Genomic DNA, 12,540 nt, shown 5'->3' with positions numbered 1-12,540 from the left:
TGATAGGGAAAATCATGGCCAGTATCTTTATAGCACTTGAGGATATAGAAAGTGTTTTCTTGTGTTGAGTTCTTGTCCCCAGCTGATGGACCTAGAAGGTAGGTCTTGGCTGGGATTTTGATGGCTACTAGCACAACCACTGGGTCTGGCCTTGTTCCTGTCCCTTTCTCTGCTTTTTGGTTTGACATAATATGACAAGCCTCTGTCACACACTCCTGCCACCATAAACACCATGAGGGGACACCCACACAATCCTTCCTCCTTTTAGCAGTTTCCTGTCAAGAATTTTGGTTCCATTTGATGCAAAGTAACAAATACAGTGTTGGTTGATGGATAGATGAGGAAAGATGCTATGTATCCACAATAGTATACTATTCAACCATAGCAATAGTGAAATTCCACCACAGGCAGCAACATGATGGAGCTGGAGGATGTTACATGAAATGAAATCAGTCCAGGATGAAGACATGAGCTCATGTAGCTCAGCTTGGCCAGGAAGGCTTGGAACTCCTGATCTCCCTGCTTCTACCTCTGAAGTTCTGGGACGATAGGCCTGTGTGTTAATACTTCTGTTTATGTAGTGCTGGAGACTGACCACAAAGCTTCATGTATGCTAGGCTGGCATTCTACCAACCGAGTCACATCCCAGCTAGCCAGGCATTGAGAGACAGACACTATGCTCTCACAAGGACAGTAAAAAGTTGATTGTGTGGAAATGCAGAAAGAATAGTGACTACCAGAGCCTGGGAAGGCTGTAGGTGTGTAAGGGCTGGCGAGAGGACAGCGACTAGGTACAGAGGGTGGCTGGAGAGGAGCGAGAAGGTCTACTGTTCTACAGCACAGTGGAGGGAAGGGGCAATGATGGGTGGCAGAGACTAACTGAGTATTTCCAAGTAACTAGTAGAGCCGGCATGTTCTCAACACGAAGAAACGAGCAAAGGGGCTCAGCCGTTAAAGGCACGCGTGTACAAACCTGGAGACCTGAGTCCAGGTCCTGGAACCAATTCCACAAAGTTTTCCCTTGACCTCCACAAGTGTGCACATGCACACGTGTGCATACGCACACATGCACACACACACGCACACGCACATGCACGCACACACACATAGAATGACTCTATGTGCTCATTGCACACTGCACGTGTGGGAAGTGCACTGCACAGCATAGCTATGTCCAGTTAGTGTGCTAATCAATAGCAAGCATATTTTAACACAAGAACAGATGCTAGGTCATCAATCTTTTCTTTACTCTTTTTTTAAAAATTTTATATATCTAAGGTGTATAGCATGATGTTTTCACATATGTACACTTGGGAGATGTTATAGTCAAGAAAATTGCTATATCTGGTGCCTCGGTTTCCCTTCTTGGTCTTATTAGTGGGGAGAGCACCTCTAAGGCAGTGCCAGCAAGCCTGCAGTAGACCACACAATATCCCGCTGTAACCCTTATCTTGGCCATCGGCCCTCAAGACAGCCGTCCTGCATGCCTGCCGGTTTGGGCCCTTTGCCTGCATCATCCCACTCCTGCCCCACTCAGTCTCTGTTCTACTGTGTATTCAAGTCTTCATTTTTGAGATTCCATAATTTGGTGGGCTCCTGTCTGTCTTCCTGTCCCTGGCATATTTTATGTAATGTCCCCCAGGTTTGTCCACAGAGATGATAGAATTAAGCCTTGTGGTTTTCTGAGGAAGTCAGTGGAGCTCAGAGAAGACCAGAGATTTGCTTATATCATGACAAGAAGCAAAGATATTTCCTCCTCCCAAGGAACCCTGGGGGACTATGAACTTGGTTCAGTGAAACTTACCGTTCAGATGCTCTGGACTTACAGCTTGAAAAGACCCTTCTGAAGCCGTGTTGAACCCCAGGAAAGGGAAATCATCTTCTGTTCAAAGACATTTCTAGTTCACACACATCTTAGGGTTCGCAGACAGCTCAGAGGATTAGGAATGCTTCTAACACGCCATCCCAGGCAAGAGCAGCTGAGGAGAGGTAGCAGAGGAGCTTGGGCAGCTTGGTTTGGTGGTGGACTGGTGGGAAAGGCTGGGAGATCGCGAGGGGATGAAGGGGAAGGGGCTGCCTCACAGGTAAAAGCTGTTGTGTCCATTTGATGAATTCTGCTTCTCAGCATCTTAGATTGTGCCAATAGTGGAGGACTGGGCCTTTCAGAGGAAAAGGGAGTCCCTGGGGTGGCCCTGACCCAATAAATCATGTGTCCTTATAAGGCAAGCTGGAACACAGGCACACACAGAAGGACAACCATGTGAGGTCTCACATTGAAAGGTATCATCTACAGGTAAGGAGAGAGGCCCTAGGAGAAACCAACTCTGCTGACATCTTGAACTTGGACATTCAACTTCCAGGACTGTAGATGTGTTTAGATTAAGACAGCTGACCTCTGGGACACGGTGATGGTAGCTTGATCAGTTATAGCCCCCCCCTCATCCACAATAGATACCCTCAATCAAATGTAGCCCCATCCACCGTAGATACCCTCAGTCCAATGCAACCCCCCATCTATAGTAGACATCCTCAGTCAAATGTAGATCCATCTATAGTAGACATCCTCAGTCAAATGTAGATCCATCTATAGTAGACATCCTCAGTCAAATGTAGTTCATCTATAGTAGACATCCTCAGTCAAATGTAGATTCATCTATAGTAGACACTCTTGATCAAATGTACCTGCAGCAGACATTCTCAGTCAAATTTAATCTTCTACCTACCTTAGATATGGTTGCTGGAAACTTTGGGGAGCTCCATCTGGGGTACCGCATATTTCTGGGTAAATTAGGGTCCCCCCTCAGGGCTCTTAGCCTCATTAATAAAGAAATGAAGGAAGTACTCAGAAGGAAGCTTGTAGACAGTTTTATTAGAACTTAAAAGGGAAACAACAGAGCTGGGAAGCTGCAAGTCTTGGCAGCTGCCAGGAGAAGGGATACGGAGAGGACGAGAGAAAAGCATGCCTACTGAGGTTAGCAAGCTGCCACATGGCAGACAAGCAGCTGCATAGAGAAGCAGACCAGAGAAAGAGTGAAGGAGCCAAAAAATAGCCAAAAGAAGGGACATGAGGCTTAAAAAAAAGTTATTCTGAGTAACTCAGAAAAATGGGTAAACTTAACCTAGCCCTCATGGTGACCGCACAGAGGGTGGGGATTCTGGGAAGGAAAAGCACATTATCTCATTAAGGGAATAACTATTCCTCCCATATGTTTAGCATGGTGTAAAGTGAATCCACCTTCCTGAGGGGTGGTCCTTGGCCAGGTGATTGATGGACGCAGCTGGGTTCATGCCTATGTTCTGGGTAGATTGGGATGTTAGTTCTCCATCCAGGCAAGAGAATTTGTTCCCTTGGCTAGGAGGAAATGCTTTTCCTTAAACAGTCTCAATAGAGTTCTGGTCTTTCAATGCTGCTGTAACAATATCCTTAGTCAAATGCTACCCTCCATCTGCTTCAGATAGCCTCAGTCAAACACAGTCCTTCATCTACTGCAGAAATCCTGTGACCTCACCCTGTAATGCTTGGTGCTCTGACCAGGGTGGCAGAGCATAGAAGAGGGTATCTGGCCAGTGTGGGGTGAGGTACCATGTTTGCCAGGGCAAGACTTCTGGTCACACCAGGAGCACGCTCTTGTGTGTGCATGCTGCGTGAGTGTGTGTGTGTGTGTGTGTGTGTTTGTGTGTGTGTGTGTGTGTGTGTGTGTGTGTGTGTGTGTGTGTATGGTTAGGCATGTGCACATTGTTTAGACGCCATCTGTCCTAGTCAGCTTCTCTGCTGCTGTGAAAAAATACTGGCCAAAAGCAACTTGGGGGCAGAGTTTATTTGGCTTACAGGTTACATATAGTCCATCATCGAAGGAGGGCAAGGCAGGACCTCAAGAAAGGAACCTGGAGGCAGAGACACTTCTTACTGGCTTGTTCTCTCTAGCTTGCTTACTTAAAAGTTCGTCTTTATTTTATGTGTATAAGTGTTTTGTCAGCGCAATTGCTGTGCCCCTGGAGGCCAGAAAGGGTATTAGAACCCCTGGTCCTAGAGTTATAGACAGTTGTGAGCTGCCATGTGGGTGTTGGGAATTGAATCTTGTTCCTCTGGAAGAGCAGCCAATGCTCTTAACCGATGCACCCTTCCACGAAGCTACCATACTTATACAGCTCAGGTCCAGCTGCTTAGGGACGGCGTTGCCCACAGTGGGCTGGGGTTTCCCACATCATTAGCAATCAGTAAACTGCTTCACAAGCATAGCCATGGGTCAGTCTGATGAAGGTAATTCCTCCTCCAACGTGACTCTGGGTTGTGTCTAGTTGACAGCTGAAGCTAACTATGACGCCATCTATTTTTGTATTTTGAGACAGGTTTCTGATTGGCTTGGGGCTTGGCAATCCAGCTAGGTTATTTGCTCAGTGAGCCATGGGGGTTCAGCTTTTCTGTGGGTCCCAAGGATAGGACTCAGGTCCTCGAGCTTCTGCAGCAAGTCCTTTACTAGAGTGAGCTATCTCCTATGTGATGTATTTCTTTCCTGTTTTTAACCTTCCTTGACCCAAATTTTCTGATATTTAAAGACTGTATTTATTCTTTGACAATTTTATGCATGTGCATAATACACTCTGGTCACATCCATCTTCACCCTCTCTGGTCCCTCAGGCACTCACACTAACACTCCCCTCCTCCATCAAGTCCCCTCCCAGTTTCTTGTCTTTTTATTTTGCTTTGCTCATTGCTTTATTTAACCAGGGCCACCCGTGTGAGCTCTGGAACCTAAAACACTCCTGGTCCCATGCATTCCAGTCCACAGGGAGACAGCCTGTTCCAGCATCCATGCCTCTCCTTCTCCCCTGCACAGTTAATGATGGCATGGCCAGGGGGCTGGATAGCATAAGTAAGAGCCAAAAGGAGCCCAACCCAAACCAATCCTGCTCTTCCCCGAAAGTGCTCAGTCTTTGCTTTCTGGACATTGGTGCAGAGGAGCTGTTCAATGGACAATTATTGGATAAAACCTGACAAATACAGCTAAAAAACAACTTAGTGAGTTTCATGACAAACAGATGGATGCCCACATGCCTATCCCAGACCAATGGCAGCACAGCTCCATCCACAGCAGACATCACCAAACAGTTCTAACTCTACCTTCCCAGGAGACCCCCTCAATCAAATACAGATCTCCACCCGTAGCAGACATTCTTAATTGATTGCAGCACTCTTTCCGCCTGTCTTGGGAGGCCCCACCTGACTTCTCGCAAGATCACTATTCCCACTGCAGAATGGCTCTGCTGAGGAGAGTCATCTCTTTCCCCCCAGTTTTATAACTTCTCAAGTGTGCAGACAGAATGGCAGTTTCCTCACTAATATGTTTTCCTTGATTTCCATCTAGGTCTATTTTCTCTGGGGCCATGCTAAGGATATTATCCTGTCTTTCAAAACCCTGGAAAGGTAAAAACTTCGAGCAATTGCTTTACTTCTTGGTTGATATTTGTTTAGATTAAATGTTAGAAGAAACCAGACTCAGGCCTGGCATCCAGCTGGGGCTATCAGCCCCGAGAACAGAGTCCTGTTCCAGCCCAAAAGCAAAGCCCTTCTAGAACTTCAGTTCCTCCCAAGCCATTCCTGGAAGACAAGGATGTGGGTGGGAACTTTTCTGTCATCGCCTATTTCCCTTTCGCAGCCCTCAGTTTACTCATCTGTGAGGTGGGAGCAGTGAGGTGGCCTACCGCTGAGGATAACTGTTACAAAGTGCATGCATGACCTGTGTCCATTGAATGTTGAGCCCGTCACCAGTTCTCCCTGGTTATGATGTGGTCAAGGGAAGATGGGCCAGAAGGAAAAACTCTCCAAGGGCAGGTTAAACATGGATGGATCGAGGAACTAACACGTGCTCTATGGAAAGACCTAGTGTTACATACACCATTTCCATGGAGGAATCAACTCCTCCCTTCCAGCATTTGAGATGACCACTGGCCTTGAGAAGATTGGTTGATGTGTGACCACTGGGTAGAACGGCTACAGCAAGCTGCAGATGTAGAGATTAAGTCTATTGCCAAGCACATCCTTTGTGTTTCCAGTTTGCACAGGGCCAGTAGCTTGGTGCTGTGGGGTGGGTGGTGATGATACTGAGGTGTCCTTGGCTGTGTGGGAGGCACCCTGGGGTTTGCATCCATCATGTGGCTGGGGCAGTGACCTTGGCAGTGATCTTTAACCTTGGTGTCAGGAATACCAGACGCCCCACCTCCTGGGCAAGGTGGGCAGGGGATGAAGTATGCTCACATGGTTCCCCCAACTGAAGGGGTAGTCACTGAGACCCAGGACCTCCAGAAGCCATCACTTAAGGCTGATGAGGTGGCTCAGTTGGTAGAATGCTTGTCTAGCATGCATGGTCCTGGGCTCAATCCCTAGCACTGAATAAACCAGGCATGGTGGCGCTTGTCTGTAGCCCAACTCAGAAATAAGAGACAGGAGAGTCAGGAGGTCAAGGGTCATTCTTGGCTATGTAGGGACACTGAGATTGAGGCCAGCCTAGGCCAAGGCTTCCATGGCTACTATCACATCTGGTCTCTACCCATTTCGGGGTGAGGGTATGCTTTTCCATCTGTTAATGTGTCGAGCAAGATGGCAGACATTTTGAATTCCTACCACTCTTAGATTTTTTTAGATGTCAAGTTCTTCAGAAAAAGTGGAAGATGAGGTCATCTCAAGCATATGTCATGACTGAGGCTAGAGTTGAATCCAGCGTGCTCCTCTAGGGAGGGCTGGCCTCACTTGAGGACAGTTGCCACAGTTCTATGCTAGTTACTATGTTGGCCATTCTGGCTGGGTCCTGTGGACTTAGGACTTTACTTAGCCTCCTGCATGAGCTGTATGAATGACATCCATCCTGCTCCATCCTTTGTCAGTGGCTTATGCAAAGTTCCTCCCAGGTAGGGAATGCCCCTTTTGGGATTCCACCCATCTCTTTCCCCAGACATGCAGTTGAGAGGGCCTATGGTTCTTCACACATCTTAGGAAGCACAGACGGATACTAGAGATGACTCCTGGGATGCATCCTGTCACCATGGTCGAGATGTACAGGCACTAAGTGTGGCGAAGGCCTCAGGCATGGGACATGACACTTGTCCTTAGCTTGAAGGACCTTTTTTCAAATTGACCTTGGAAGACTACGGTTCTTAGGGCGGTGCGTGGCCAAACAGCGTGACCCTTGGTGACCTCATACTGATTCTGTGGCTTCAGCAGGCTCAGGATTGGACATGGGAACAGGAAAAGGGGAAACAGAAGGGCAGCTGTGTGCACTGTAATAAAAGAAAGCCACCTGCCAGAGGTAATGGCATTGTCTTGTTTCATTGACCTCTGTTGGGTCTTGTTTTTATCAGATGGGCTGTCAAAGGCTGTATAGAGCAAGCGGGTTGTGAGTTGTAGCAACAGGGCAGGCACAGGACCAGGCCGATGGACAGACACTCGTGCTGTCTCCTTTTTTCTGCCTTAGTTCTGGTAGTTGGGCAGATGCCAAGGTAGCCGTATCACACAGGAAGGTGTTGCCTTCCCTGGCTCTTGGGGTGCCTGGACTCAGCTGGGTTGGACACTCAGGGGAGAGGAAGGGAGGCCTGGGACAAAGATGTTTCTGTGTTCCCGTAGCTCAGTCATGGATAGGTGGGTGGTCTCTGAGCTGGACAGGAGAGCACACACAGCTACCTCTGGGTAAGCCAGGGAAGTACCCACAGCTGCCTTTAGGCTTTCCTCTCCAGTCTACTGTTGGATGCCTCTCCTGGATAGCCAGGCTGCTGTGCCGTAGAGTGCCCAGAAGCTACCTTAAGTGAATACAACTGCAGCCACAGTAGGATGTAGGGAATTCACAGGACCACGTGGAGACCATGTGTCCTTCCCATCTCTCTTCTGTTCCCTAGAGTCCAGTCTCACGTGTGCCCTCTTCCCAATGAGGTCATAGTGTGGTTTAGAGGCTAAAATTATTTCCACTACTTCAGCATGGCCACTTCAGGTGTGACAGTGGAGGAATTCCTGAGCCTAGCTGGGACTTTAGAAGCCCAAAGTGTCATCTGGAGCAGGCTTCTTCTGTGTTTACACTCTGCCCTCCTTGGTGGGTTGGGGCTTCATCCCATACTGGTTGGCTCATGGTTACAAGATGACGGCCACAGCCTCAGCCTTCACGTCCTCACTCAAGACTGTTAAAGGAGACAATGTTGAAAGGAAAAGGGGTCCATAAACAGACTTTTCTAATTTGTATATCATCAAACAAGCCAGAGCTTTTCAGTAATTCACCATAGATTATACATTATAATGGCCCTAGTAAGACAGGCCAAGACCAGCTGCAAGGAAAGCCATGAGCACGTGTGTGCAGATTGTTTTTTACTGGCAGGTGGGAAAGCGGAGGAAATGGATGGCGATGGTTTCCGGGTTGGTCAAAGACATCAAGGGTGTCCCTACTGCCCGCAGTCCACCTGGCCCTTCCATCCCCTTCAGAGTTCGCTCTTTGTTTCCCCTTTGGAGAAAGAGTGGGCTCCGGGTGTGGTTGCTTGCCTTTAGTACATTTCCTTCCCCATGTCCCTGTTCCCAAGATGCAGTGTCTTTGATGTCCCACAGACAATGATTTAAAGACAGGCAAGTTCAAGGTGAAGGCAGAATGCCCAGATGCTCTGACTCTCAGCCAGCTAGACCAAAGGCTGAGAGAGGAGGAGTGTGAGTGTGAGTGTGTGTGTGTGTGTGTGTGTGTGTGTGTGTGTGTGTGTGTGTGTGTGTTTGCACATGCATGGGATGTCTCAGCCTTACCCACGGGCTCGGCCCCTTCCCAGGGCCACTCAAGAGCAGGTGTCCTGAGATGTGTGCTTTTTCAGGTTCGGGGTGATCCACTCGGTGTTCACGAACCTGCTGCTGTGGGCCAACAGCGTCCTGAATGAATCAAAACACCAACTGAATGAGCACAAGGAACGGCTTATCACGCTGGGCTTTGGCAACATCACCATAGGTGAGGGAGCCTTCCCCTGCCTGCTCGACCAGTCAGGTCCCTGGGGAGCCACCCGAGCAGATAGACCCTACTGTGGACAGTTTCTCTAACTCCGCAGGCCTTCATTCTGCCTCCCCAAGGCGGTAATTATAGGCTTCACCTGGCTTGGGCATGTGGACACCCAGGGTTATCATTTGGGTGTCTGTCTCTCACAGCCCATTGGCTGGAGAGCTCCGTGTCTTTTTTTTCCCACTGTGGAAGATTGGTGGTTTTCTCTGTTGGCGTTTTAATTAGGACTCTTTCAGCCGGTCTTTCTTTTGAGAGGTTGGCCTGTGAACCCCAGGGAGCTCTCAGCCTGCCTTCGCGCATGTGAAGGTTTTCAGCTGACTGACTGCAGTTGACTCATTATTTGGGCTCATCTTTATTTTTCCCTCGCTCTGCTGGGGAGTTAGCCTGGGGTGGGGGTGAATCATCCTCACATCTTCTCCTGGAGTTCTTGAGCATGTGTGGCTTCACCACATCTGTCTGAGAACATCTGGACCGAGAAGAAGGCAGGATGGAGCACAGTGCACCGGGAAGTGGAGAATTTGAGTTTGGGTCTTGTTTTTATCATATGCTAGCTGTGTGGCCTTTGGAGGCTATTCAACCTCTCTGGGCCTGCCTTTCCTCTTTGTAAAGTAAGGAGACTCCAAAACTCTGTGCTTTCAAAGATCCTTCTGGCTGCAGCCTTCTGTGCGTGGGGCTAGGCAGAAACGTGGTTCTGTCAGGCTACACGAATGACTTCTACAGGTCTGTGTGGGAAGGACTCTGTCTTTGGCCTTACTTCCTCTTGGTTACAATAGCAGCCACAGCAGTGACAATTTCATAATAGAAGCAAACTTTTATAGGCACTGCCTGGTTTTTATTAGGCACGTGCTGACTGCCAGGAGGGCTCTAAGTATTTCACAAGGCTCATTAACTCTGGCCTGGCCTTCCTCTGAGGTGGGCAGTATTAACCATTAATGGTTAGAGACATTGTGCCACTGAAAAGTGATGTGTCTGAGGTCAGCAAGAGATTAAAAGTTCCCGACTATCTCTTTCCATTTTAGTGACATTTAAGTGAGAGCTTTTTCTAATCAGAAGGGACATTTCCCACAGAGCCTTGAATCATATAGTCTAAACACACACACACACACACACACACACACACACACACACACATCATATTCACAGAGAAAATTAGACATTGTAGGGAAGCAAGATCTAGAAAAAAAACCTTAAACCCCTGCCTCTTCCCACCAGAGAGAACCGCCACTACCCTTCTGGTTTATGCGCTTCTGGACCTTTCCTCTGTTTATGAATCAATCTATCACTTATCACTGTCACCCCTCTCTCTTACATAGGTGGTCCACTGTCTCAGCCCTCTTTAGCAGCCTGCTTTTGAAGTTCAGTGGTAGCTCTGGACCATCTTTATGTGGTGATGAGTAAATCTCTACAATACTATTTATAATAGTGCCATTATACACTAGCATCCCACTAGAAAATGGCTGATGCCATTCTGGGGGCGAATCCCTGCTTCTTTTTCTCCATCGCCATGGCATTAAACATGATGCTAAACATGGCTCATGTACATTTTGGGTCTAGTGGTGAGGTCCAGGCTGATGGGCTTACTAGTCTCCTTATTGCCTGTGCTGATGGTTGTCTTCTGTCCTCTGCCTGTTGCCCTAGTTTTGGATGACCACACACCACAGTGTAACTGCACACCACCTGCCCTCTGCTCTGCCCTCTCCCACGGAATCTACTATCTGTATCCCTTCAACATCGAGTACCAGATCTTGGCCTCCACCATGCTCTACGTGCTGTGGAAGAACATTGGGCGCAGGGTGGACAATTCCCGGCACCAGAAGATGCAGTGTAGATTCGACGGGGTCCTGGTGGGCTCTGTGCTGGGCCTGACAGTCCTGGCTGCCACCATCACCGTGGTTGTGGTGTACATGATCCATATCGGGCGCTCCAAGTCCAAGAGCGAGTCGGCACTCATCTTGTTCTATTTGTATGCCATCACTGTGCTACTGCTCATGGGGGCCGCTGGGTTGGTAGGAACCTGGATTTACAGGGTGGATGAGAAATCCCTGGACGAGTCCAAGAACCCTGCACGCAAGCTGGATGCCGACCTCTTGGTGGCCACAGCCTCGGGCTCATGGCTTCTCTCCTGGGGCTCCATTCTGGCCATCGCCTGTGCTGAGACCCGCCCACCGTACACCTGGTACAATCTGCCCTACTCTGTCCTGGTGATCGTGGAGAAGTATGTCCAGAACCTTTTCATCATCGAGTCGGTGCACCGCGAGCCCGAGGGGGTCCCCGAGGATGTGCGCACTCTGCGCGTGGTCACCGTCTGCAGTGGTGAAGCTGCTGTACTGGCTGCATCCAGTCTCGGGAGCCAGGGGTTGGCTCGGGATGGGTCATCTACCGTCAATGGGAATCTGTGTCCGCAGCAGGGATGCGGTAAAGAGGACCAGGAGGCTGTCTGGGAAGGGGCTGCGGGCGCAGTCCGCTGTCCGGACTTCCTGCAGGGCGGAGTCAAGAGGAGGCTCCTTAGAAACATCACGGCCTTTCTGTTCCTTTGCAATATCTCGGTAATCTTCAGCAAACTGTTGCCCGCCCTCCCTCCCTCCCCCCCTTTTTCTTTCGTGTGTGTGCACAAGTATGTGGAGGCCAGGATTTGATGTTGAGACATCTTCCTTAATCGATTCTCTACCCTGTTTTTGTGAGCCAGCATCCCTCATCCTGTGCTTTTCATTGGTTAGACTAGCTGGCCAAAGAGTCCCAGGGAACCCCCTCTCTCCACCGCAGCCCCTCAGCTCTGAGTTACAGACACATGGCTCCCAGCCAGGCTTTCTATGTGGTCCTCATGATTGCCCAGCCCAGCACTTTCCCATTGACCCTCTCCCTAGTCCCAAGTATTCAAATCAATATTGTCCTCACCTTTCCCCAACAAGGACCAGGAGCTATGATGAAAATAAGAAATCCACTCTGGCAAATGAGTGGAGGTTGACCACTGGGATAGAGTGGGGAGGCTACTGCAACAGCCCTGGCAGAGGGATGGCCTGGGTGGGTGGAGGTGGGGACTCACAGAGAGACTGGGGGCATCTCACGTAGATAGGGTGGTAGAGCCAAGTGGGAGAATTGGAGGGGAAACACATGGCCCTGTGATCTTGGAGCAAGCATCTGGGAGGAAGATGCTGTTGATAAGGGGGACATGGGAACAGCAGAGCGAGTTGAGATGTGCTCCGAACACTCAAGTGACCAGTGGAGAATAGGTGCTGGAGTCCCAGAGTGGCTCAGATGGGGGCTTTAGGTGGAAGCCAAAGGCCTCCAGCTGGTGTTTCTGACTAAGGTTGAGGTGACAGCCCTAGGGGTCATATGCAGGGAGAAAGGACGGGAACTCATGAAGAATCCGAGCAAATGAGGAACTAGACGAGGTCTGAGATGGAAGAGGGGAGCCCCAGGAGCCAGAGGAAAAAAGTGGGGCAGCATATACTCCAGAGAGAGTTCTGCGTGGAGATGAAAAAGAGGGCAGTATGTATTAGTCACTTGCTGCCGTGTAAGAAATAACCCC

At 49.3% G+C, this 12,540-nt stretch overlaps 1 protein-coding gene across 1 annotated transcript in view; it reads left to right on the top strand.

The window, feature by feature from the left end:
- The window catches only part of Otop1 (otopetrin 1), a 28,627-nt gene that overhangs the window by 14,196 nt on the left and 1,891 nt on the right, over nt 1–12,540 (top strand). Inside the window, exons 3-5 of the mRNA XM_006985621.3 lie at nt 5,367–5,425; nt 8,833–8,963; nt 10,650–11,557. Of these exons, the coding sequence (XP_006985683.1) occupies nt 5,367–5,425; nt 8,833–8,963; nt 10,650–11,557 (1,098 nt within the window). The remainder of the gene's footprint in view (nt 1–5,366; nt 5,426–8,832; nt 8,964–10,649; nt 11,558–12,540) is intronic.

This window comes from Peromyscus maniculatus, chromosome 10, assembly GCF_049852395.1.
Source record: "Peromyscus maniculatus bairdii isolate BWxNUB_F1_BW_parent chromosome 10, HU_Pman_BW_mat_3.1, whole genome shotgun sequence".
In the NCBI taxonomy this organism is placed as follows: Eukaryota; Metazoa; Chordata; class Mammalia; order Rodentia; family Cricetidae; genus Peromyscus; species Peromyscus maniculatus.
The sequence above is the reverse complement of the archived record's forward strand: the minus strand, read 5'-3'. Positions and strand labels throughout refer to the sequence as shown.